Source organism: Stigmatopora argus, chromosome 5, assembly GCF_051989625.1.
Source record: "Stigmatopora argus isolate UIUO_Sarg chromosome 5, RoL_Sarg_1.0, whole genome shotgun sequence".
Classification (NCBI taxonomy): domain Eukaryota; kingdom Metazoa; phylum Chordata; class Actinopteri; order Syngnathiformes; family Syngnathidae; genus Stigmatopora; species Stigmatopora argus.
The window spans coordinates 11430466-11457502 of record NC_135391.1 but is presented as its reverse complement, the minus strand read 5'-3'; the positions used below and the strand labels follow the sequence as shown (position 1 = coordinate 11457502).

Here is a 27037-nt window from a genome sequence, read left to right as displayed (position 1 = left end):
AGCATGGTTACTGCAGATACACCTCTGCACTTGTAATCATTGTAGATAACTGCATATCATTCTTGCACACTAAGATCGTGGGTGACTGTCATTCCATTTAATGCATCAGATTAGATGTGTGTCGTGTTTATCAGTTTTTTTTAATGTGTCACATTTCCTGTTCACACAGATGCTCCTGTCTCGAGTAACTAAAGGGTCTGCATTCGCTCTTCTCTGGTTCAAAGTCTGTGTGACGATACCATATAGAAGCCTGCATATCCTGCTTAACTTTAAAATTGTATTTCAAAATATATTCTTCATCCAATTTCTTAATGTTAAAAGCTAAACATATGTGAAAGTAAAAGGGACGGGACTGTTTGAGAGGCTTGACCTTCTGGATACAACAAGCCACGGCTGGGTGTAACTCTTGACGCAATCTCTCACATGGGGATCCAATTCCACTCTGAAATAGAAACAAGATGAAATGATAACTAACATAGACCAGGGAAAACATGAAGAAAACCTTTTTTCCCCTTTTTTAATCAATTTAAAAGGTCACTCAAATTAGTGATTTGGTGACCTACCCATCGTGAGGAACAGGGTGTCGGACAGTGCGGCACTCCTTCTCTACCAGGTCCACCTTTAGGTCGTCATCAGGGAAGTCCCCAAGCTCCTGCATCAGAGCAGAGTCCCCACTTCGGAGGTGCGACATTAGGAATTCCTCCAGGTCCAAAGGATCCAACGCGTCATATGTTTGTGGCTGGGGAACCGCATTGAAAGGCTTAGTACAAACAAGTAAATATCTGTTTATTATTGGTTATTATGTTAATCTCACGGTTTTGATTTTCTAAATTTAAATCACATCTCCACTCCTTCGGTGTGGAGTTCGAGTTTGCATGGGTTTAGTCCAGAGACAATGGCTTTGAATGGTTATTATTCTGAAAATATTATTTTGTTGAGAAGAGACCAGTTCAGAGAGTTCTTCTTAGATAGGTATGTCCTCAACATTATTAAAGAAAACAGCATTATGGTAAACAGATGGATGTATTTGGTCGGAATGTATTTGTGAAAGAAGTTTTCTGGTCCCACATGGATGAGTTTAGTAAGGAAGAACCTGGCTGCTCAAGTCTAGTATTGGTGATTTCTGATTAGACTGCAATTCTACTAAATAGCAAACAATTCTAGTAATACTCCATCTTGCAAAAATCTTTTTTATTCAAGGTGGAAATCACAGGTGCACTAATACTTTTATCCACATATGTCCATCTAATTTCTATAGCGTTTCTACTCATTAGAGTCATAGGTAAACTGGGCCCTGCCCTGGCTGATTTTGAGCGAGACTGGCCGATCAAATGCATTGCACAAATAGAAAAAACGCACTAGCATTCAAAACTATGGGTAATATGGAGTATTCATTAAACCTACTAGTATTTTATTTGGGGTTATGTTAAGTAGGCCAGTGCAATCAAATGATGAACCAGACATGATTTGGGAGAATATAAATGCCATGGTACTACAGAACTTAGAACTGTGAGGCATACTGTATGTACAAAGCACTGTTCCAAAGTAGTACAAACACACATTCATCACTTACTCAAACCAGTTGAAACAAGAAAAAATTCAATGGGATTGCAAAAAAATAACATAACTATTTTCTGCTACTGGGTAGCCAATCAAAAATCAAAGTGGATCGGAGTAGTCTGCATGAGAGAGATGGTCCTATTTTTAAAACACCTAACAGCAAATGCTTCAGGTCACAGTAGATCTTCTAAATGTTTTGCAAGACTTTCATCATGTAGGGGAGATGGAAGGCTTAGAACTAAGCATCCTAGTTCATCTATAAACACAGACCCTAACTCCAAGTGGCACACACATGGTACTAGGGTATAATTAAAGGATGGGCTCTATTCTAATAAAATAAAAAGATTCAAAAGTGCAAACACAGATTAAATTCACACTAATTCACGATTAAACATGAATTAACTGTGTTAAAGTCACATATATTTTCAGGTACGCTTGAGAGGAATCAGAACTTAAAACATTGCACAAAGTGATATACAGTGGTTTATAATTAGCTTAATTTGATCGTGAACCAGACTATTTTTTACTACTTCACCACTTTCTCTTTATTCTAATCATCAAACTATTTTTGAATTATTCCTGTAGTTATTCACCAGGCAATAAACGTAATCTTTTTTTTGTATCCTATCAACTATTCCAACTCCACACTGTTGTTTCTATACAGTATTGGCAGAATTCCTTGTTTTTAGAATTTATGTCATAAATATTCATGTTGTTATATTTTTAGCACGTCACCATCTTAAAGGTGAAAGAAGATTTTTTTTTGTATTGTTTTTATATCTACATGCAGTATTGACAGCTTTTTTAAATCTTAACTCATACACTACCAAAGAAATGTAAACAATGCCATTTATGATGTTCAATTGATCATAAATAAATGTTATAAACAAACATTTTTACCGATGAAAGATAAGAATCTAATCGTTGTTTTTTTAAGTATTGTGTTCATGTACCCATAGAACACAATATTCTAGGGCAATTGAAAATAGTAAGGAGCATATTAGTTTGAAAAATGGATCAAATTGAATCTGATCTGAAAGGTAGGATAATGTTGCATCATTAGAAGAATTATAAATAGTTTAAAAGAATGAAGTAAAAATGACTCAACTAAGTTAAGAGAGGTAGAAATGACTGCAGAAACTTAGCATGATGAGTCACTGCTCAACCCAACAGTTGAGCGCCAAGAGAATTCTGTTCATTTACAGACATGTTTCTGCACATCAGTCAACCCTAAGGCATGTTTTTCAGCAGCAAATTTTAATGCAAGGGCAGAGTCTTCATGTTCCACCTCACACTACTGTTCTGATCAAGTCAACGCTGTCTTCATAGTGGTGATCGCCTCTGTTGCAAGACACCAAACTAGAACAAATGAATGCAAATGTATGCATGCCTCTGATCAGTGCACGTTGCTATGTGGATGCAACACAGTCTTTTCATAACGTGTGTATGTCTGCATATCAACACGGCAAAAAAGGGTTAAGAAGGTTAAGCAGAGTTCTGGAAAAGTGTTTAAAAAAAGAAAAATGAAAGCAAGGGCAATACATAACATTAGGTTAAATCAACAAGCTCGAATAGTCGCTTAATTTTTTTACTATGATTGTTCTTATATTTGAAAAAGAAAAAAAGCTGTGCACTTACCCTGTCGACAACTGAAAAGTGACCCAAAAGGGGAAGCGTGCAAAATGGCAAATGCCGGATATGAGAAGTGACAGTGTGCACCTATACTATCGGCGCTGCCTGCTTTATATTGAAACTAAGCCATGATGCAGATCCTCTTAAATTTTATCCACACTTTCCTAGAAGCCGAAAAGAGCAGTGGATAATATCAAATAATTTCTTTTTGGACAGCTTAAAGATTTTAAATTGAGCCTTCAACCTATCTAACTTGAGATTTGAGAACAACCACCGTACATAACAGGAAGTGACATCAGCACACACATCTGTCTGTTAATTAAAACTACACGTGCACAAGCGCCAATGCAACTCTCCATTATATATATAGTATGGAAGATTCATCATATCTCAATTGTAGGTGTCAATGTGTTTGTCTATAGGCCCCATGTGATTGACTGACGACCAGTCCAAGGTGGAAACTGTTTCTCACCGCTATAGTCTCCAGCTCGCCCATAACCGAATTGAGGACAAGGATATTTAGAAAAATGATGACAGAGTTTGTTTGTAGTGATAGTTGTGGGGGAAAAGGGAATTCTGAAAACCAACCCAAAAAAAAACAGGAAAACTATCATCCGAGGGATTATAGTATTAAAAATGCCTCTCTCACTTCCCAAATCTGCCTAGAATAAAGATTTGACCATGTCAGCTGCAAGGTAGGAAAACCCCCATCCAGCTGTATTTGTGACCCATTTCCCAAGCAGGTTAGGGATTAACTGTGTAGTACGCCGCCGCAAACTGGGAAATACATGAATGGTGCAAGGCATCCTCCTTAAAGCCTTTCAGAGGACTTGTTCAAATGTGTTCACTAGGGGGTTGCATGGGTGGAATCAAAGGCTGGAAGCAGTGTCAGTTAGTGATAGAGACTGTCAGGAGTACAGACTTGGGGCTTTGGAGAACCCAGTTGCACGAGCGAGATGTAGGTCGTTGAATGTGTGGAGGAAGGGCAGGAATAGAAAATAAAAGTGTGAAGACCGGATTCATAAGAGGAAGAGCGGGAACAAATCCCTCTGATGGATTACAGTGTATCATCCCGTCACCGACTTTACAGAGGATAGGAGCTCGTAAGCGAATAGACGTACTACTAAACAGCTACACTAAAGGATACACAGGTGATCATTTTTAACATCACATATAATAAAAAAATAGGAGATAAATGCATGAAAAAATGGGTGTTTACTGTTTCTGTGTTTGGTATATTCCAGATGAACTAAAACTACACCAAATAAAGAATGTGTAGAAGGCATAAAAAAGTAACATAGGATATTCAATTGAATATACATTTAAAAGAATGGTAAATAATTGCATACTGTTCTTATTTATTTAAAAATATGGGTGTCTTGTGATTCTAAATAACATGTCAAATTCAGCAAATAGCAAGCAAAACTCACCACGGTGAGGTAAGTCATGGTTGAGGCATTGGAATTTGTCCGTTTGTGATAATAGCCATAGTTGCCGCTGAAGTTTCGTCTAATCTCTGCAGACGAATTCCTGAAATTAAAGCAGGGAGGCAACGGTCAAAGTTTGCATACCAGTAACGACAGTTTACAAACAGTTTAATTGTGTTCAAACACAAATCTGACATTGTTTACGTCATACTTTTTGCATATTTCGCGTCACAGACACATCATGCAACTCATTAAACATTCAACTCTTAAGGCCACCATTGTCACGTTACTTTGAATTGCTCATTCATGGAGATTCCATTGAGACTATTGTTTCCTTCTAGACAATTTTGTGGAGGCCTTGACAGGTCGGCAATTCATAGAATAAATACAGAGTCCTGATTTAAGGATCAGGCTGTGCCTCAAAATTCATATGACACTGCAACGGAGAGTGGCATTCTAAGACATTGGGGAAGATGCCATGTGCATGTGTGGTTAGTTGTGTTTTCAATGTTAAAAAGTAGGCAGGCCAGAAAATGACAACAAGACAACAATGGAGCAGGAAAACTGCTAGACGTATTTGCATGGGTTCTATCATAGTTGAGAAAACACAAGGAATCTGCCCAAATGATTGTAGACACTGTCTTAATTTCTATTTTATCTATTCGATATGTTATTAGAATGAGCAGCAAAGCTCAGAGGTTGCCAGTTAGAGTCTCTGTTCTAGGATATAATTTTCATATTCTGCATGTGTGGCTTACTTAGCTTCCATTCCACATTTCAAAAGCATACATGGTAGTTTCATTAAAGAATGCATGGTTCGAATCCATATAGTTGAAGGTATACTGAGCTCACAAATACTTGCAAAGATATATTTGTTTCCATTGGCACAAAGACTTTAAGGACACATTGGAAATAAATTACATGTACTATATTACAGTGTTTAAATGTGTTTGTGTTTAAATGTAAATGCTATTTAAAATCTGAATTGATCAGATTATATTTCATTAAATGAATGTTTTTAGCATTTAAGAAATGAATTTACAGTATTTGCTAAGCCAATGGAAGACTAGTGATAGTAATTGTCCAATATGTTTAACTCGGAGAAAGAGATGAAGATACTGATGGTCTCATGTAATAAGCTTTAACTTGCCCCTGCAGTGGGTAACGCCTTACAGGAGTCAAGTCAACAACTGACTACCCTCATCACAAGGAGTCATTTACAGCAGAGAAGGATATAGCAGAGCAGAAGCATAACAGGGGGAATCAAGTTTTGGTGGTGCTGACACCTTAATTCTGGGCATATAAGATCAGCAAATTGGAGCTTATGCAATTTAGCGTTTTCATGTGTATGGAGATATCCGCGCACAAATTTAATCGCGTCAAAGTGGATTTTAATTAACAACAAAATGCTACTTTTGATTTCCACTTCTGTCCATTTATGTCTAATAATTGCCTTATTTATTTCTTAACCAGTAAATAAAAGACTCAATTTACGAGAGGTTCACAATGAGTGGCCAACCTTTGGATTTCAATTCTTCAAACATTCTAGTTTCATTTCAATGCAGCTACTGAGCCAACACAAAGGGAAAAAAACATCTTTCTTTCCCTGGGGGTGTATTACCAAGCGACTGCACTTTAACTGGTGTGCATGCCAAATCATAACTCATGAAATATTTTAACACTCCACTTTGAAAACGAGAAGCCCTAAACATTAACCCACAAAGCATACTACAAATATACCATCAATAAACTCTACATTCCACAGTAATAAGAAATAAAAAAAGACCTTGCATATAATCCATGTCACAGGATAACTTTAAAACTAAAGCTAAAACTACCATTCGCATGTGCACAAGCATATTCACAAACACTCCCATTGTGGTCGCCTGGTTGCTACCATTGAAAACACAAAGCTCATGGCTATAAAAAGAGCAGGCAAGTAAAACAGTAATCAGGCCTTGCCAGCAGCACACAGGCATTATTTCATCATAGCACACGAACAGCCCGTGATTATTGTCTTTGTTGGACGCTGCCATCATTTGGCTGGAAACCCCTCTCAAAAGCAGTTATTTTTGGCAATCTTTCATTAAACAAATTTTCTGCTAATTAGTGGTATGTTTATGAAAATGTTGGAAAGACGTGTTGTAAACTTTATAATATTTGAGCTATAACTATTGAAGAACATCAACAGTGTGACAGCACAAAAACAATTACAATAGAAAGAGTTATGTGTTGTATCCGCATTCTGCTGTGTCAGCCCCGGTCTGGAACATGAGGGTTAGGGCCGTTAAAATGACCACCAAGTCATTTCCCAGACAACTCTCCCTTTCAGCCCGATGTTGTCCTAAAATAAATGTAGATTGCAGCCAACCAGTGGCATGTCGACAACATAGGCTGCAATTGTGCGAGACGTGTACCAAATGTTTTTTAACATGCTAACTTCAGAAAGAGGAGTGGGAAAAAAACAAAGAAAGACTGCAAGTAATGTTTAAGTGAGGAAATAGTCACAAATATTGACGCCTGTCTCCAGATGTCATCATCAGACAACATCCACATCCCAAAGCCAGTCTGCTAAAATTCAGTATAAGGTTGACAACAACATGTAAAACTGTTCTCTAAAATTATTGCTGATATCCAAAAGCGCTGTGTTACAAATGAGGGACGACATGTCGAGAGGGCTGGGCCAACAAATAAGAATTCTAACCTTGTTAAATGTTTATAATCACAGGTTCTCATCTCTAAAACAGTGTACAAGTCATATCTATGCAAGGGCCTGGCTTTATTTATTCCAATATTTACTTGTGTTTCTATAAACTACACCCAAATAGATTTTTTCCCCAGTACCATCCCATATTGTGCGTCACGCTGTCCCCTGCTGCAAGCCTACACTTGCTGTGTATGCATATGGTGTGTTTTTGTCAGCAATACTGTGAGAGTTGCGCAAGCCTTCCTGAATATGTGACAGGCCAGGCCTTTCCCTCCCCTTACACTCGCTTTTACTGCTACATTCTGATTGGGTGGATGAATGGCAAACTCTGCTCTTGATTGTCAGTATTTATAATTCATGTGTGTCAATCCATTTGCCTAAATCAGCTGGGCTAGGGTCCTGGCAGAATGGGAGGAAGGAATTTAATCCTTCAGAGCAGGCTGTGCAGTTTTCTACATGAAGTAGTAATTTAGATATAGAACTGTACATGGCCAAACGCATGATATTTGATAGATGAAACTTGAGCAATATGATTTTTTCCCCTGATGAAAAGTGCTGTATCACCTGAATGGGGTACAAATTTATAATAAATATTTGAAATTTTGTAGTCTATTTATTCCAATGCACCATTAAAAGTTAATATTTTAAATCATTTTAAATTGCTGTCAATTATTTAGAGGTTTAAGCTTGAGTTTAATCTAATCTAAAGTGTTAACTACGCAGAATGAGTGCAAATTTGGGGAATGTGCTATTTTTATGAAGAATGCTGCACAAAGGATGGATATTTCATTTTTCAGAGAAATTAAACATTTAATTCATTTAAGGTTGTTAAATGGTTGACACTCTCTCTCTCTCTCTCTCTGAATGTTCTTAACCCCTGTTGAGATTCCAGAAATGTTACATGAAGCAGAATAGTAATGCTTGGGGAATTTCTGATGGTTCATTAATGTAGCTCAACTTTGCGTGGAATCCACATTGGTATTTGAATAGGAGTTTAAAAGATTTGTTGCTACTAATTAAACATAGCGTAATGAAATATGACCGAAAACAAAATAGCAGCCCTTGAAAAGATTTGTTTACTATTTATACTTATCAGGGTTACGAGGGTGTCTAGAGCTGGCTTGGAAAGCATAGACACATGTCCTAGTTATAAGCCAATGATTCACACAACACACAATATAAGACAATCATTGACAAATCCCAGCCACAATTATGGACAACTTAACAGTCATAAGGCTGTGGGATTTTGGGGGAGAAAGCCATAGTTCGGAGATAAAACTCATGCGAGCACTGGGATAGTCTACACCGGAAGGTCAGAGCTGAGATTTGAACATCGACTGTAAAAAGAATTGTGAAAGGTTAGTGAGGAAGAAGTCCTATTACCAAACCCCAGGAGAACATGCAAGCTGAAATTTGAACCCAAAACTGCTTGCTCTGTGAGGAGAGAGATGTGTTAACCAGTAACTACCATGGGTCTTCTTCAACTATGAAGAGGTACAGCATAAAAAAACACAAAGGTGCATCCCATTATTCAACCAGTTGATTTAATTTGATTGTTAATGTAGAAAACAATGACACAAGAAGATTAGACATGTGGTTCAGAACCCAAACCTTTGTTGACTGTGAGGTAAGTGAGCTCTCTCTCAGCCAGACTACTGTCCTCCACAGAATGGCTCTGATTCAATCCAATTATCTATTTTTTCTAGAGATCATCCTCATTAGAGTCATGGATGAGCTGGAATCTTAACTTTCTGCGTAAGGCTGGATACACATTGGACTCATAGTGAGCAAATTTAGGGCAAATTTAGATAAACAAACATTCACAATCTTTTAAATGAAACACATGAGAATATTGACCCAAAAAGGACTGATCTGTGAATCAGACACACAAACCACTATACCATTCACTATTCCATTAATCTACCAACAAAGAACAATGTCCCTTGTTACCCGACAGTCAAGAGAATTAAAAATTCTAAAATAATCTGCCCCAAACATGCATGGTTAAAATATGGTTTGATTTGTATTGCATTGTATTGACAACTCTGAGGTGGGTGTCTGAAGCAAACAGCTCGCCCTCCCCGAAAAAAAGATCCACATCATCTGATCCAAAGAGGAAGTCAAAAAATAACAGAGGGTCGTGTGGCGTACATTTCAAGAGGATTGCGGCAGCAGGATGCCCCTGCTGTGTGTCTCATCCTATCATATGTCTCCAGACTTTAATGGGCTTGACTGCTATCAACGGCATCACGGCCCAGTTTCCTGTCAGTAGCTGGCACGCACAAACAAAGCCCATGTGAACAAAACAAATCTTACTTTAGTGTCAAGTGAATTTAATTCTAATATTTGTGGGTGTCTTTTTTGGCTTTTAACCAGAGAACCCCCCAAAGTGACTCAGCCCCCTGCCCCCAATTCACAAAAGTATTGAACAACAGAGCCCTAGATATCCTAACACCTGTTACCGGTCGTTTTATAGTACTTCTTTTTACTTGCAAACATTCATTGTGTTGTATTGCACTGAACACTTCTTCTTTCTACCTTTTTTTCTGCTTATGAAGAAAACCCACATTTCCTGATAGAAAAAGAAGTGAAACCAGGGCAGCTGAAATGTCCACTATGAACAGGACATCCTTCCAAACTAAATGAGAATACTCAGGATGTTTCAGGTGTGTATTCAAATGTTGGATTCATTCCACGCTAATAGATGTGTTCACTTAGTCGGTGTCATTCACAAGTCTTTATTTACACTCTCATAATAACTGTAATAAACATATAAATTTATCTAAGGCATACTTACAACAGATAAAAAGCTTTTGCCCAATATTGTCTCATTGTCTACTGTAAAGTGTACAGCTATATAAAAACTCATATCGCTCCTGAAAAGAACAAAGTTCAAAATATTTTAGTATGGAGCATAATGTGCTAAAAATTTGAGACAGGCTTCAAAACAGAGCAATCTCCCATGGGGGTACTTTATATAACACCTGATCCCACCATCAACATTATAACTTACCTCTTTAAAGACTAAAGCAATCTTTCAATTTGGACTGTATGTTGACATAATCACTTCACGACTGTTACACATTGATGATTTTTTTTCCTATATTTCACAAGCATTCGTTGTAATCTCTATTGTAAAAAGGAATATCAGTGTGTAACAATGTTCACGATTTCTAAGAGTTGATGCACATGCGTTTCACTTGTTTATGAAAAACCCAACCATCTTGTTGCTGTGGGGAGGCATTGGAGAACCCAACAAAATAGCCCGTGTATGGTCTTCATCAGTGTTCTAAAAATTGGTGTCTGTGAGATCTCTCAATAGTAAAAAGTGAAAAGCAAATAAAGGCCAGCTAACGCTCTTGATGTCGTCATCAAAGACTTGTACATTCTGTTATTACAGTCGAAAGCGCAATGCAAGTGGCAAAACAGGGGGGTTAACTCATTGGCTATCATTGAAGTGACAGTGATGGACAAACAATCACTGCCAGTCCAAACGGACTGGATGTCCATGCCTTTTAATGGCACTGAAACACAATAATTCACTGAGCCCTCAAAAGGATTGCACTTCCATTACCTTCAATTCCAGACAATAAGTTAATGAGTCAACGCTGCTCATTCACAATATGAATTAACGTGATGATAGAAAGCAATAAAGTTAGGTTGACTAAACAGCATCTTTAAACACTGGATCACATGCAAATTAGGCACTGCGCATGTTGTCCTCCAACACACTATGGAGGAAATGGATGGAAGGATGGATGGATATCCTTTCCATTGACTTATACTAACAATAAGTACAAAAAATGTTTTGTTTCTGTTGACCACAGAAGGATTGGATTGAGAACAGTGGTTCTTAACCTTGTTGGAGCTAACGAACCCCACCAGTTTGATATGCGCATTCATCAAACCCTACTTTTGTGTAAAATAAAATGATTTATTTTTTCAAATTCAAGATAAATAAATTCCTCGCAGCACTGGTTGGCCAAGCAATGTCACTTGATCATCTGCAGCCGGTGATAGTCAAGCAGGGCATGTTGTTGTGAATAGACATGGTGAATCGATGTGTCTTGACCTCTGCAGCAGAGGCCCCACCGAACCCCTGAGACCGAATCCCCGAACCCTTAGGGTTTGATCGAACCCAGGTTAAGAACCACTGGATTGGAATCTTTATTATCATTGATATCCCTTGAGTTCATTGGCAAACACTACTAGAAACCATCACGTGTCATTACCAAATGGGGAACGCTTCACATGCATTGACATTTTTTTTTACAGGAAGCTCTCTTGTTTGTTTTAATGAGTTAGCAATGGACACAATGGACTTCCATCTATTGACTTCCTCTACACCTGCAGGAACTATGATGAGAACATGCGTACTCATCATATACGGCATGGTTAGGATATAAAAGTGATGCATGCAACTTAAAATGGACATTGTACTTTTAATATGTGCAACTATTCATCAATGCCAACTTCAGTGTGTAAAGAAAGTAACGTGGAAATCCGACTGGAAGAAGCAACCTGGTGTTCTCTAAACATGTGGCTTCCTCTTCTCCATTACAAGTTGTTATGACAGTTGCTGAAATAAAAGAAATAAAAGCCTTGTAGTTTTGCTTTACCTGTTAATTTTTAGAGCAAACGCGCGTCTCTCTGCACTGGTCACAGAAGCCATGTGATCCGGGAATGGGGGGTTGCAAAGTCCGGGGAAGAGAGTGGATGTTTCTCCGTTACCACCGCTCGGTTGTCTTCGGTGCGTTTGGGCGCCGCTTGGATTCGCTTTGCCCGCCCTAGCTGTCACCGAGGCACCGCCTCTCCTACCGAAGAAAAACCCCGTCAAGTTTAAAGAGAGTGCGCGCGCTTCATGCCTCAAGAGTCCGGAAATAAGTGGTCGCGTGTCCGCTTCCGATTTAGATGATGAGTGAGAGAGAGCGAGAGAGAAAGAGAGAGGGAGAGGGGTGAGAGAGAGAGAGAGAGTGTTGAAGTGGCGAAGAATAGCACTCTAACTTAACTTTAAGCGATTGTTAAAAATGAGCCAATCTAAATGAAATCAAAGCTTAAAAGGGTGTGTGCTCTTCCATCTCTAACGACTTCATAGTTTACTATTAATGAGACTGCATTTTGAAAGGCCAACGGTGCCCTCCTGTGGTTCACATTGGTATTACACCCCAATTCAACACGGCGGTGAAGAAGACGTAAATAAAAGAACGATGGCAGTCAAATTTGTATTTAACTTTCAACATTTAGTTTACTTGCGGTACGTATTTCAACAAGTTATATCTCTTAGGCCCAGGGGAAATTGATGCTCACAGATCGTGCCACACACTACAGCAACTTGACAAAGGTCTAAACACGAAACTGCTTTTTATTTGACTGGTTTAATTGATGTGATTCCGTGGGATTTTTAATATCTTAGAATCATATGTACGTTGTCTTTTTCGGATGACATGAAGTGGAATGCTTTTCACATGTTCCAGTATTTAGTCGGACTATCAACAGTGTTGCGCACCGACACAATCTGAGTAGTTGCTCGACACTGTGTTGATACTTTTTAAGCATATTTAGCTTACTTGTCTTCTGAAGTGCAGCATCAGGTAATTCTTTTTTTTTTAAATCGTATAAAAATTAAATGGATTTCGTCAACGCAAATTATTGCTTTTCATAGCAATCCCGTATCTACATAGCTGTAAACCAAATTAAGCAGCCTTACATTTTGATAACATGTAATTTTCTCTATTCTATAACTAAACGTGTCTTTTAAGGATGTGAAAATGTTAAACTAGTAGCTTTACTTCGACATGTGTTGTGTAAGGAAGTGACGTTATCATTCATTTTCTGAACCGCTTATCATCACAATGGTCGCGGGGGGTGCTAGAGCCAATCTCAGCGGACAACCTTAAGTGGGGGCCAGCCAATCGTAGGCCACAAGGAGACCTACAACCATGTCCACTCACACTCATACCTAAGGGCTATTTAGAGTGTTCAACCAGCCTACCCTGCATGTTTTTGGGATGTGGGAGGAAACCCACGCAAGCCTGGGTAGAACATGCAAAATCCATACAGTCAGGACCCACGTGCGATCGAAACCTCGACCCCAGAAATGTGAAGCCTGTTTATTCATCAGACTGTCTTGTCCTTTGCCTCCAGGGTCTAAATGGGATGGAGTACGATGAGGACGATTGCCCAGAGCTGGTGCCTATCCCCTCGCAGCACGCTGCTCCAGCAGATCAGATACCTGTCACCATCATCACTGGCTACCTTGGTGAGAGACACTTTCTACGTGGGCTCAACATTAGACAGACAGAGGGGTGCCCCCCCATTTAACTCGAGTGGCTGCGTTTTCAAAATCTTCTCGTAACTCTCGGTTTAGTTTGCATGCAACACCAGCAGGAATTTAACCATATGGATTGCAGCTTGAAAAACTCAAGAAATCGGAAACCCAGGTTGTGAGGGTCTACTTTGTGTTTATAATATAACACTAGACTTCCATCAACTGTATTGCACTTCCCTAGTTAGAGCCAACCTCAAAGTTAGTAACTTGTTCATTCCCATGAATTCCAGTCATTTTGTTGGGAACTATGAAGCTTCCCCAAATTTTGCAACCCCACTGGTAAACTGTTAATCAGGTTTCACAGAATTTCCTCTTTTTTAGGTGCTGGAAAAACCACACTTTTGAACTACATCCTAACAGAACAACACAACAAGCGGATTGCAGTCATACTCAATGAATTTGGCGAAGGTAAACAAACCCAATGTGTACTTAAACATCTTCATAGCAACCCCGAATTTCACGTTTGGTCATTCTCCACAAGAGGGCACTATAGCTAAACCTTTAATTGGCCATGATGCATCTATTGATTTCCACTTTGTACCTATTTCAAATTGTGTACATATATAGTAAATATAAGTCCACAACAAAAATGAATGAAAAAGAGCATCCTGCTTTTTTTCAAGACCAAAGAATATCTTTCAAGACCTGGTTAAAGAACATCAAAGATTATAAAATAAAAAATGATCGAAAATTATTGTGAAGTGTGCTGAATTGTTTTGCATTCAACCATCTGAATTTTATCTCAAGTTTGTTGGTTTTATTCATTCTAGTATAATATTGCTGAAATAACGTATTGTTTTCAATTCAATGTAATATTCTATAATATATTAATGACAATTTGTAATCATTGTTCTATAGGGAGCGCTCTTGAGAAGTCCCTTGCTGTAAGCCATGCTGGAGAACTTTATGAGGAGTGGCTGGAGTTAAGGAATGGCTGTCTCTGCTGCTCTGTTAAGTATGTCTATGCATATTTAAAATGTCACATATATTTCCGCTATGCCGTTCTATGCAACTTTCTAATTTCAAAATAACTAATGCACAATATCAAAATATTTTCCGCAATGATTGTATGTATCCTTATGTTATTTTCCTTGTCAGGGACAACGGCCTTAAGGCGATAGAGAACCTTATGGAGAAGAAGGGTAAATTTGACTATATCCTCTTGGAAACCACAGGATTAGCTGATCCAGGTAATAATACAATATCGCAAAATAGTATAGTACACACCTCTCAAAAATTATTATTGACCAGGCATTAACAACAAAGAGCCATACAACACTCCTATTTGAATCAGGAAACCGAAATTTTGTTCACGTCATGCCATTGTTAATCCATTTGATGCGATATTCAACCAGACAGACTTATTATCTACAGCCATTGGTCGTACCACTGCTGTCAATCATGACCTTCAGATGGACGCGGCTGGAAATGCCGGCCCTCTATCTAAAAATGGGCTTTGATGACTTAGAAAAATGCCACTTATACTAAATGTTTTCATTACATGGCCATCAAATATTTACAATTCTTCTCCATTTCCAAGTGGCAGTTTGACAAAAGTGCATTATGAAAACAAAATGTGGCTATCATGGTAAAATAAGGAAATGTCAGGACTCCATGGATGGCAAAATAGATGTAGTTAAACAAATGAAAGTCTTGGAAACTGTTATAATCTGCTACTAAGAGCTCGCCTTTAGTGAGAATTCTGGCAGTAGTTTTAGAGAATGATCATCTATTCTCGTCATATACTGACATAAACATTTTGATTTATTCTGTACTAAGCATTATCTTTATTACTACCTACATTGGTACATAATAGCTGTTAGTTTGATTTTGACTTCTCTGAAAATGGAAATTGAGTTACAGTTAATGTTTAAATGGTGTTCAAGGGAGTTTTTTTTTATTACATTTGACAGAATCTTGATTTTCGTAACTGAGATGCTAATGAGAGACATGTTTTCATCAAAATAACTCAAGGATCAACAGTAGTAATTGATGTGAATTTACACTTCCCATTGGCCCATTTTCATATTGTTGTGAAATTTATTTTAATATATGTAAATGTAAAACGATATACCTTAACTTTAATCAGTGCATGGTCAAAATTAAATCTTGTACTTTGAATGCAAGTCGTCTCATTTTATATAATTTCCCTTCTTTGAAAAAGCAGAACTACTTTTCGTAAATATGTAAACGTTACTAATTTCTCAGTGGCTTCCTACTTTACTTCAGCATTTTGGTTCATTGCCTCTATTCACACCATTTAATCCAGTCTTACCTGTTTATCTGCTAGGTGCCGTTGCTTCCATGTTCTGGGTTGATGCTGATCTTGGTAGTGACATCTATCTTGATGGTAAGTGTTTTTTTAGGTATTGCTAGTCCTCGCTACCATTTCAAAATTCATAGTTGTCGCTCTAGTGTAAAAAGAAGCCCATCACTGTAAAAGAATAATAGACCAATTTTTTCAGCAACTTTGCAGCAGGTTTCAACTAACATCAATAGTTTAAAGATATTCTTTGAGAAATCATATTTCACATGAAGCTATTGTCTGTTCCTTTAACCCCTCATCTTGTTTCTGTTTAGGTATTGTGACTGTTATCGATGCAAAGTATGGACTCAAGGTATTCTACTGTACTGAATTGCGCTTTTTTAAACTGTTACAATGAATAAAACATTCATTGGCAACAGTTAAAGAAAAAAATGAATAAAATCACACAAATTGTGACAGTTATGTAATTGAAAAAAAAAACAGTCAAATATTTTAAGACAAGTTTTTGATAACTATTTGATCATAAAACCAGTAATGTAAACCTGTAATAAATTGCAATGTAAAACAACTCTTTATCCATTTAACCGATTAAAAAAAATCATTTGAATAATGATTTTAAAGATATTCGATAGTGACATCTGTACTTCACACATCAGGAAAACCAATATAAATAGCCAAACAAGCATTTTAATGCAATGCATATCCCGACCTCCCAAATGCATTTGCAAAGAACAGGACAAATGACACTTACAGAATGGTCTTTATAGTGAAGGTGTCAAGCCTGCCAGGCTGACACATTTGAAGGCCAAGTTGGACGCCAAAGAAAATAGCTTCCAAAATATTGTTATTCTGAAATGCTGCGTCCCAACACAAGGTTCAATTTTTCTTATTAATTTACGTTTATACAATGAACTCATGAGAATGATTTGATATGATAGAAAAATACAGAGAAATCCAATAGAAGAAAAACCCACAGCCACAATATTACAATATTTTTGGGAATTAAATCCGAGAGAAAACAATAAAACATCTTGAGAACATCATGTTTTATTTCAATGTTTGTAAACCGAAGCTACATTTAACATTGAAGCACTGTGAGTCCTTAACTTTTAAGTGGATTTCTGCACTTAAAACTGAATCTGCTTCCTTTTTTAATAGCAAATAACAGAGGAAAAGGCTGATGGACTTGTGAATGAGGCAGAAAGGTTTGTTTCTTTTTGTATGTCAATATGAATGTTTATCCCTTCGCTAAGATGGAAAAAATTGTAAGCTAATACTGCACATGGTAGTTTAACTAGCGTTAGGATTTATGAAGGTGTCATTGGAAAAAGTTGGCCCTAGTAAGTCGTACCTGGACCCCATCTTTTTTGGGTGAGCAGCTGTTGTTTGCTGACAGTCAAAAAGACTGAGCCTGCTCCTGTCATTCTTCCTCCAGCTTGGAAAAACTCAGTACAAAACGATAGCAACGCATAGTTGTTTTTGACTCATGTAGTGTTGCATACAGGTATGTGCAGTTCATGTGTTTGTGTGGCTGGCCAATCTAGGGTGTAGTCTGCCTTTCGCCCGAGGACAGCTGGGTTTAGGCTCCAGCAACCTCCGCAACCCTTTTGAGGATGGGCGGTATGGAAGATGAAGAAGTAATGAAGCATTTAAGTCCTGAAATATAGGCCTAATAGTTCTGCCTGTGTTTTATATATCCTGTAGGCAGATTGCACTTGCTGACCTGACAATTATCAACAAGACTGATCTAGTGGGAGAGGCGGAACTTGCTCAAATCCGAGACACTGTCAGGTAAACTGGTCTTTGTTCCTGACTCTGACATGGGCATATGTTTTAAATGATGGATTTGGAAGAAGAAATAACATTTTCTTTTTCATCCCCAGATCAATAAACAGTGTAGTGAAGATCCTGGAAACGCAGAGATCAAGGTAGTTAGCGCAGTCGTGTTCACAGTGGGGTCTTTTTTTCTCGTGAGATTATCAAGTCTTTCTGTGGCCTGGGCTCCCTTCTTTGTTTGTGAAGTGTGCTCGATGAACTCCACGTGCTGGCCCTGCTTAGATCTTCATATCAAAGATGGTGTGACATTACACCAGAGGGACCACCTTGCCTTTCTTTTGACATACACACTCGCATGTATCAGACAACAAAAAGTTCTACATCCTGAGTAAACACCAGATGCACACGGGTGTCCAGCTACCCAGGATCATTTGCTCTCTGACCTGGGGTCTTCCTCCCGGTTGGGGTCACACATGCATATCTGTGCTTTCCCATGTGTGCGTTTGCGTGTGTGTGGATGTGTATTTACATTCTGCTGTTTGCTTGTGATTGAACCCAGGTTACACCTGGCTGACATAAGCAATATCTATCAAGGTTTTGTGCATGTATGCTTGCATATGTATCTGTTTGTCCACCCTCTCTGTAAATGAGTTCAGACAAGGGAAAGAAGATGAAAGAGGCCACGCAGCGAGGGATTGATTAGGGGGGGAAAAAACTTTGCACAACCAGTGTGACTATTTTACATCACCTCTAGCGAGCATGTGATAAAAGACGGGAACGTTCTTCTTTAGCAATCACCTAATGTCTTTGAAGGAATGGCAAAATGTCACAGAAATACTCTAATTTTGTCTTCTTCAACAGGGTGAATCTCTCCGATGTTCTCGACCTTCACTCTTTTGACAGTAAGGACGGAGCAAAGTAAGCTTTACTTTAGATACATAATTTAATTCAGAACAAAGAAACATGACACCAGTACTTTTTAAATGCTGGTCCTCATCCCTGTTTCATTTTAATTGGTAAACGTAGCATCCATCCATTTTCAACACAACTTGTCAGAGTCGCGGGGTGCTGGAACCTATCCCAGCGGACTTAACTTAAACTGTTTCCATTCAATTGTAAGGCACGCACAGAAGCAGACAACCATTGGCAGTCACAATCAAACCGCCACTCCGCGGGAATCAATCCCACGCAGCCTGTGCTAAAGTCAAATTGAATGCACCATTACGCCATTACCGACATGCTCAACATTTATCTTGTAGTCAAACCATGCGTTTCATTACAACACTTTAACTGGATGAAATTTGTGTACTTAATCAAGTGTCTAGTGAGCGTAAACTATTATTTGTTACTGCGCTGATTCCTTGCTCACAATGATATTGGTGTTCTGCCTCAACAGTCTTTTGTTGCTCGTCTGTCTGGAGCGTGTAGCCAAAGCTTTTTGACACTGTTGCTTGCCATGTTTCTCTTTAATTAACAGACTCTTTTATTGTGCATGCCCCCCACATCCTGTTACACCCCAGGGTGGTCATCATATTGTGTCGCTCTTCTCCCCTCTGGTAGAATGTCATTGTCATGAATAGAGTCAGTGCTCATCCCTTCATGTGAATGAAACGGACCGCGGCGTTAAAGCTCTCTTACATGCCCTGGTTCAGTGTGTGAGGCCAGCTGCAGAGGATTAGAGCTGTGTGTGTCCGCTGACTCCTGAAGAGTCCCCCTTGTCCTAACAGATAGCTCCTTTCCCCCTTGCCTTTGAGTATCAGGGAGGGGGACAAGTTTGGGGGGCCCTCCTCCCGTCCCCTCAGCAGAGCCCAAGCTGGGTGTTTGAAGCGGGTGCCCCCTGCCGCTCCACCTGTGTGGTACTAACTAACAGCGCACTGGGCTCAAACTGCAGGGCACAACATTTAGCCTCCTTGTGAGGTCAGTGAGGGAGGCGCGACAGAGAGAATAATAGCCTGAGTTTGTTTGGTGGACACAGTGGGTTTTTTGTAGACTTTAATTGCCATTCCTAAAGTTTTCACAAGTCTATTGAGGGATGTTGCTATTATACTTTGGACTATGGTGCATTAGTACACTAATCCTGACATGCAGAGATCAGAAACACCTTTTATTTTCACTCAAAGGTTAATTACATAAGTATTTTTGTTTTTTTACAGATGAATTTGCATTATAAATTTTACATGAAAGGGGCATTTTAAAGACAAACTATAACATTTTCCTCCAAAAAATAATTGAAAAGCACTTTGACATCGACCACAAAAAGTAGGGGTTTTTATACTAGCCAAGCAAGTTTTGAAATAGCTAAAATTGCTTGTTTTCTTTAAAATAAATAAATACAAACATTAAAAAAAAACACAGTTGAGGTATTTCTTATCAAAACCAGATGATTCTTAGTGTTAAAATCAAATGCTGCCCTCTAGATTCAAACTGCGTGTTTTTTTTTCCCAATTTGAGTGCATGTGTAATTAGACAGGCACACACAGAGAATGCTTATTTATTATAAATAATTACACTTTTGAGACGGATAGTGAAAAGCTAAAATAAATATTGTCATAAAGATACAGCCAATTTGACACTTGCTTTTAATCAGTTGTCTCTTAAAGCTGTTTTGGTAAAAATGACATGCTTAAGCCATTGTGGGATCTTAGTCATGTCTAACTAGACTTGTAATAAATAAATGTAAGACTTTAAGATTGTAGAAAACATCACCTGAAATGATATTTCTCCTTGATAGACTGGCAGAGAAGCTGCACATTGTGAAACCAACCAGACCACACCTTGACAAGGTATTGTGTACTGTAACTATTCTACCTTGCTTTTAATTCGCTCCCTACACCTTTGTACTTTGTTTTGTTTTTTTGCTAATTTCTTTTGACGCATAATTTCCTGCCAGATTAAGGGAACGCATTCTCCTTGGGGCTAAAAAGCCGTGCCTCGCATTCCCTAAGGTGACGACACCACAGTGAAAACTTCCTCCCGACTTTTTGGGTGCAATGATCATTTCAAGGCGTTTGATGTTATTTGTTGTTTCATGAATAGAACCCCTTTGGGTCACGTACGTCATGCATAAACTTCAAAGAAAATATCTATCGTGCAGTTTTTAACATGACTTTATATCCTTCACCTTTACATCTATTAAACAGTTCAATATTGAATGTCATTTTCTAAATGTATTTGGAAGGGTTTTTTTTATGAGGTGTTTTCTTTTGAAATGAGCTCAAATGGCTCATGACTGCAGTTTGGTTTCCGTAGTTTAATGCCTATTAAGTTTTATCACAGGATGGATGCTGATGAGACGTGTTCGGGTGTGTAAATAACACCATTGTTGTCTGTTTTCCCCACGTTCTCTTTTCCCGCATGAAGCTCTACCCTCCCTCGAGTAAACCCACAACACACACCGCCCCTCCTTACCCTGTTGCTCTTTTCATGTAAATGAGAAGACTGTTTTTCTGTTGTTATACCAAATGAGAAGGAAGTGTGTAACCTTAACACTTAAACACTAAATCAGCAAATATCTGCAAAGTGCCTCTTTAATGCCACAAGGAAGTTGAGGCGAGGACGAGAAATGAGGGGGAGGGCAGGGTTGGCTGGTTTGGGCTGTTGTATGCAAATGAGGAGAGTGGAGCTGTGGTTTTCGACATGTTGATGTCATCATTTGGAGTGTTTTTGAATGATCATAATGGCTTTGTTATTCCATTGGTCAAATTTAAAAAGCATAATGTTATCAAAACTATGTTGTGATAATTATAAAAGTTACACACTGTGTTCAATAAGTCATAGAAAGGTTATTTTACCAAGAACCAAAAAAATAAATCGCATTTAGTTTTGGGAAACTAAAGATGTAGTAATGACATTTAGGGAAAAAGGGAATATTAAAAACCCAATTAGTGATTAGAATAATTTGCAAATCATGTTCAATCTATGTAACCAATGGAAAACAATACAAAGACAAAACATTGTATCAGTATAATAGATGTTATTAATCTATCAGCAAGTTATCGATCATCACTAAATATTTAGTTTTGTAGTGTATTCAATTAAACATAGGTTTAACACGATTTGCAAATTGTATTATTGTTTTTTATTCATGTTTATTACGTATCCACATCTCAACTTTACTACAATTAGGATTGCAAAGCCTTTTTCTTTTTGTGTGCTATGGCACATTCGTCCGTGTTACTTCATATCTTAAATAGGCACAATCTTGATCTGTATCTAGTATTGGATTTTATGATGTTTACTGGTGTTAAAGGATGCTGTTATTGAATAGAGAAGAAAAGTACCTAATTTGTCTTCAAAATGAATCCTCTCCTATTTGTCAGAGTATTTCAACTGTGACATTTGAAGTGGCGGGAAGTCTTTCAGAAGATGCCCTAAATGTTTTCATTCAGGTACAAACACATGTTATTATCCGTGCTTTGCATCCCGGTTCCCAATACCCAATTATCCACCTCACAATGCGTCCCTTTGAGAACATAAGCTTCTCTTTTTCCACGCGTTTTCCAGGATCTCCTCTGGGAAAAGACGCTGCAAAACAAAGAGGGGCAAGCCATGAATGTCATCCGCTTAAAGGTACAGTAAAGCACAATGGTTGTCTCACTGGCGGGTGGCCATCAATATAACCCGCTCCCTTTATTATTGTATTCATGGGTCCTGGCCCCTTTCTTTTACCGTCGGTTAATCTGTCACTTGCAACATGTGACTTGCGTGTTCCTAGGGGATGGTGTCGCTGGCGACTAAAGCCCACCAGGTCATGCTGCAGGGGGTCCACGAGTTGTATGAGCTCAATGAGACTCCCCAGCTTTGGGAGGGACAGCCACGGATCAGCCGGCTGGTCTTTATAGGTAAAGAAACAAACATGCTGCTTTTCATGCATGATCCCTTGTGTTAAAGCTGTTCTTGCCAATGTTCACTAAATTCTGCTAATGTGTAACATGGTCATTGATGCATGAGTCTTTATAAGTAACCTAAAGGACCATTTACAAAAAAATCCACAGTCCAGCTAATGGAACAAATATAATAATGCTAATTTTTATTGACAAATAAATGGTAACAAGTCAATGGAAGTAAAACATTGTTTACAAATGTATACACTACAGAAAATAAAGTTATAAGGAGCGTTTTCCAGTTTGCGGCCTAAAACTTGAATAGTCTGCCTTTTAGCATTAGACAAGCCATATCACTGTTAATTTTTTAAAACTCATCTTGAAAACATTTATTTCTTGACTTAACGCAGCAAGCGCTTCAGTTTTTTAGAACTCATGTACTTGTTTTATTCCTTTCAATGTTTATGTTGTTTTTATTTTCATTTGAATCTAGTATGTTTTTATATGTTTTTTATATAACATAAACAACAAGCAAAGTGGGGAACACTTTTTAACTATGCATTTCCTTAGGAAAATGTCATTGACTATTGAAGATTGTGAACGTAACAGACTATCGTGATAACAGTTTCTTTGTTGTGTCTCTCAGGACGGAACTTGGACAAAGATATTCTCCAGCAACTGGTCATCTCCACTGTGCTACAGAGCCACGAATAATTTTGTTTTCTTAGACTATATGTTGGAATATTATGTAGCGATTCTGTTGATTTTAGTAACTCAAGAAGACTGAAAATCAAGGTTCACCTATTCATGGAAGAAGATGATGCAAACTTGAGGTTAACTCACCTTAATGAAAGGTCCATGGTCTTTATATTGAGAAAAGTGACTTCTATAAACAATTATAATATTAAAATATGCTTTTTAACTTGTATAAGCAGGTTTCATTGATTATGAGACGACTTTAATTTGAGACTTGAAATTTCCCTGTTTACCCCTTTTATGGACATTCACACACAAAAACAAATAATGTCTATTAAACTGAGTTCGTTTTTTTTTTTAATTCTTAAGAAAAAAAATGTACCAAGCATTGATCAACAAACAGTTATGGTACCAATATAAATTTATTTGCTTCATTAAATAAACCTCATGAATGATCACATAATAGATGTTTTTTTTTCATTTGAATTCATTTTAAGCAAATCATTTTAAAACCTCTCTTATTCAATTTTTGTATTTGTAACTCGCATTTTCCTATCATTAATAAAACAGAACATAAATTACACAAACTTTGACCTCGTTGGCTGCAATTGACCCCAATTTAGATTAAATCCATTTAAACTGAGAGGAATAACTATGAATAATCAAGTTTCTGTACCACCGACGTCAATAAACCTTAAATCTATTTTGAAATGAGACTTGGCAGTGATTCATCTCCATCAATGGCGTGTAATAATACATTGAATTGTTTGTTCAATGCTTTTAAAGGGGAATCATTGTAACAAGAGCACAGGGAAAAAGCCTGCAGAAGTCACTTGTTTTGCATTGACTCAGAACACGTCTTAAATGATTAACAAGTATGTTGTGGGGTGCCACTAAAAAATTAAGTCTGGCCACGCCATCTCCGATACGAAGCAATTGTGGTGCTGTCATGTGAAGACCATTACTCCCAAAACACGCTTGTATGGTCAGGTGAGAAAATGGGCGGGGTTTTCCCAGCGCTGCCAATTTGCAATGGAAATGTAGTTTTTTGTGTGTGTTTTGTTTCAAAGCACATATCCGCTCACCTCGCTTTATTGAAGCCGGCCTCGTAAATCCCCGAGCCCCGACATATAGGGTGAGGGATGTCGGGACGCCGTGCAGCTGGAGCCGTTTCCTTGTCGATTCTGATGCTGATTGGGCTTGTTAAGCGTTGCCATTGGCTCTTTTCTTCTCTGCTCCGTAGGGGTTCCACACCACGGCCATTTTCATGGTCACGCCCCCCCGTGGCCATTCCGAGATGGCAAACTAAACAAACCCGCTGGGGTGAGGGGTCCCGCTAAGATTCAAACACTTGGCCATCACGACTTATTTACTTACAAGTTTACAATCACAACTATCTTCAACCCTACCAAATGATCACATAAATACTGTTGGACATATTTTTAAATGGAATTTAAATAAACAGTGTGTTGATGAGAGTATCTTCGTAACTATAATTTATACTGGCCCTTATAATTTTACTAGGTATAACGTTTTTCAACTTAAAAATGGTAAAGAAATGTTAGTCTTGGAGTCGTACTTCAAAGTACCACATTTCTAATATACATATATGTATATGTATTTTATATTTCATTTCTATTGATTGTTCTTTTTATATTTATTAACCTTTTTTACCTGAGAGGAAAAACACAAGTGAATGATTAACTTATTCACAGACAGTGATAGACATCAAATCCATTAAAACTGGTTTGGCCGGGATTGAGTGACCACATTTTGACGATGATAGGCGGCCAATCCAATTCCATCGCTGCCGTCCTCCCAGTCAAAATAGATTGGATGTCTTTTGCTGTCAAACGCAGCCATTTCTTTTTACACTGTTTAAATTTGAAATTCACATGAGGGTTCTCAAGCACCGCATGATTCGTTTGAATCCCCCCCACCTGTTCGCGACCCTCCTTTGGCCCCCGCTGTGGCAAGAGGCTATTGTGATAGGTCCACAGGACCCCTATCCCGGGAGGGGGGGTCGACCCTGCTGGTCAAAAGCCTCCCATCTTATAAAGATTCTGCTTTTCGGGGGTGGCTTACTCACATCTTAGGAGCTCATGTAGCCTACTTTGACGCACGAGTGGTCTGTGTTTTTTTTTACGCATGCACTTCCAGCATATTTTGTTCTCTCGTTGTTGTTTTTAACTCTGCCATGACACTGTCCGGTGGATATCACTCCTCCCCAAATGCCAAGTTGCTTCTGGACGAGGACGAAATCGACATCGTGGGTGAGGTCGAACCCGAGGCGGCGGGACGTTACGCCGGGGTGGAGGTGGACTCCTCCGAAGCGGATTCATCCGCGGAGAGCGAGAGCAGCTTCTGTTCCGGGAAGGCGAGTACTGGGGTAGGCCTGGTGAAGCCCCCTTACTCCTACATCGCCCTCATCACCATGGCCATCCTGCAGAGCCCCGTGAAGAAGCTCACCTTGAGCGGCATCTGCGACTTCATCAGCAACAAGTTCCCCTACTACCGAGACAAGTTTCCAGCTTGGCAAAACTCCATCCGGCACAACCTGTCGCTCAACGACTGCTTCATCAAGATCCCACGGGAGCCGGGCAACCCGGGGAAGGGCAACTACTGGTCCCTGGACCCGGCTTCGGAGGACATGTTCGATAACGGCAGCTTCCTAAGGCGGAGGAAACGATTCAAGCGGAACCCGCCCGAGTGCGGGAAGGAGACGCTCGTCTTCTGCTGTCGGCCTTTCGGGAGACCCTACCCGCTGCAAGGGTCCGTCAACCCGGCTACGGTGAGCTACGGGCCCCTCCGTGACGGCGTCGCGATGCCATCGTCGCCCTACCACTTTTTGCATCCAGACTCTGGAAGTTCAATAACAACAGATGCCACCAGGCATGGCACACAAGCCAAGTGCTCTTTCAGCATAGACTCCATCATGAGCAAAGCTCCCACTGGTGGGAGAACCCACCAGAACACCCTGGTTTACCCCCGATTTCTAACAAATCATGGGGCCTGCCTAGTCCCCACACTACTGCAGAACCCCACCATTCCGTTTGGAGCTTCTGCCTGCTTGCTTGGTGGGGGCTCTTTAATAAGTGAGCAGTTAAGACCTTCATACTCACACTGTTGAGACATTTTGCTGATATTAGTTCTTAAAATTGTGTCAGGATGCTAGGACACGTGTTTTTTATTTCTTAAAGAAATTTTGTGGACTGCATGATATTTATGTCAACATCATCTTGAGGTCATTTCTTTATGGCTTGAGCCAATGGTTCACCAGCTAATTATATCACAGCAAACATTAGGGTGCAGTCCTTGATGTGTGTGTCAAAAAAAGACATTGAATTTGTTTTTTAAGTGTTTCAGTGTTTATTTAATATCCGATTTTAGGCTCTTTACCGTTGGGTCATGGGTAGTGTTTAAGTAAAGTTTAAAGGTAATTGTTTTTTTAATTAAAAGTTAAATATAACTGTCTAGCAGATGGAAGTTTATGCTACCATTTAGATGGTGCCTGTGTACTCCTGGTTGCACCAGTGTCCCACTCTTAGAACTACTGGTTTAAACAATAAGATTTACCTGTTTAGAAAGGTTGCAATATGATTATTGATGAACGGTCTGTTCACAATATCCTCAAGAAATAAATATTACAACTTTGAAAATACATCTTTGTTTGGTTTTGTCTGTGTTTCAGCTGTTTGAAGAGTTTTAAAATCTCCCTGCAGTGTACGTTTACTTACTGTATTTTATTTAAAAAGATTGGTAAAACTAAGCAGTGAAATTTTTGTCCAAAGTTTGGTTAAATTAACTGAAGGAGAGCAACAA

The 27037-nt window shown here is 38.8% G+C and overlaps 3 protein-coding genes across 7 annotated transcripts in view; 2 read left to right on the top strand and 1 right to left on the bottom strand.

The window, feature by feature from the left end:
• Positions 1–24434, bottom strand: part of dock8 (dedicator of cytokinesis 8) — a 57382-nt gene extending 32948 nt beyond the window's left edge. For 2 of the 5 annotated variants that reach the window (XM_077599880.1, XM_077599883.1), the window contains exons 1-8: positions 24301–24434; positions 22145–22220; positions 21977–22066; positions 15930–16088; positions 11946–12140; positions 4623–4722; positions 564–739; positions 371–442 (exon numbers count right to left, since the gene is read on the bottom strand). In XM_077599880.1, coding sequence (XP_077456006.1) covers positions 371–442; positions 564–739; positions 4623–4722; positions 11946–11998 — 401 coding nt within the window. In that variant the 5' untranslated portion in view covers positions 11999–12140; positions 15930–16088; positions 21977–22066; positions 22145–22220; positions 24301–24434. The other 3 variants (XM_077599881.1, XM_077599882.1, XM_077599884.1) reach the window with 3 other exon arrangements.
• cbwd (COBW domain containing) lies at positions 12793–23450 on the top strand. The gene is made up of 16 exons (XM_077599885.1): positions 12793–12917; positions 13471–13585; positions 13976–14062; positions 14513–14609; positions 14753–14844; positions 15945–16004; positions 16235–16272; positions 17079–17125; positions 17625–17711; positions 17804–17848; positions 18558–18614; positions 20428–20479; positions 22016–22084; positions 22200–22265; positions 22411–22537; positions 23166–23450. The coding sequence occupies exons 2-16, from the start codon at positions 13483–13485 to the stop codon at positions 23231–23233; spliced, it is 1095 nt and encodes a 364-aa protein (XP_077456011.1). The 5' UTR covers positions 12793–12917; positions 13471–13482; the 3' UTR covers positions 23234–23450.
• Positions 24435–25310: 876 nt separating the features above from the next.
• Positions 25311–26749, top strand: foxd5 (forkhead box D5). The gene has a single exon (XM_077601154.1). The coding sequence runs from the start codon at positions 25413–25415 to the stop codon at positions 26343–26345; it is 933 nt and encodes a 310-aa protein (XP_077457280.1). The 5' UTR covers positions 25311–25412; the 3' UTR covers positions 26346–26749.
• The last annotated feature ends 288 nt before the right edge of the window (positions 26750–27037 follow it).

Coding starts and splice junctions, on each gene's coding strand:
- cbwd (XM_077599885.1), top strand. CDS start 13,483: ATGGAGTACGATGAGGACGATTGCCCAGAGCTGGTGCCTATCCCCTCG. Junction 22,085..22,199: donor CCCTAAATGTTTTCATTCAG/GTACAAACACAT, acceptor CGCGTTTTCCAG/GATCTCCTCTGGGAAAAGAC. Junction 22,538..23,165: donor CAGCCGGCTGGTCTTTATAG/GTAAAGAAACAA, acceptor TGTGTCTCTCAG/GACGGAACTTGGACAAAGAT.
- foxd5 (XM_077601154.1), top strand. CDS start 25,413: ATGACACTGTCCGGTGGATATCACTCCTCCCCAAATGCCAAGTTGCTT.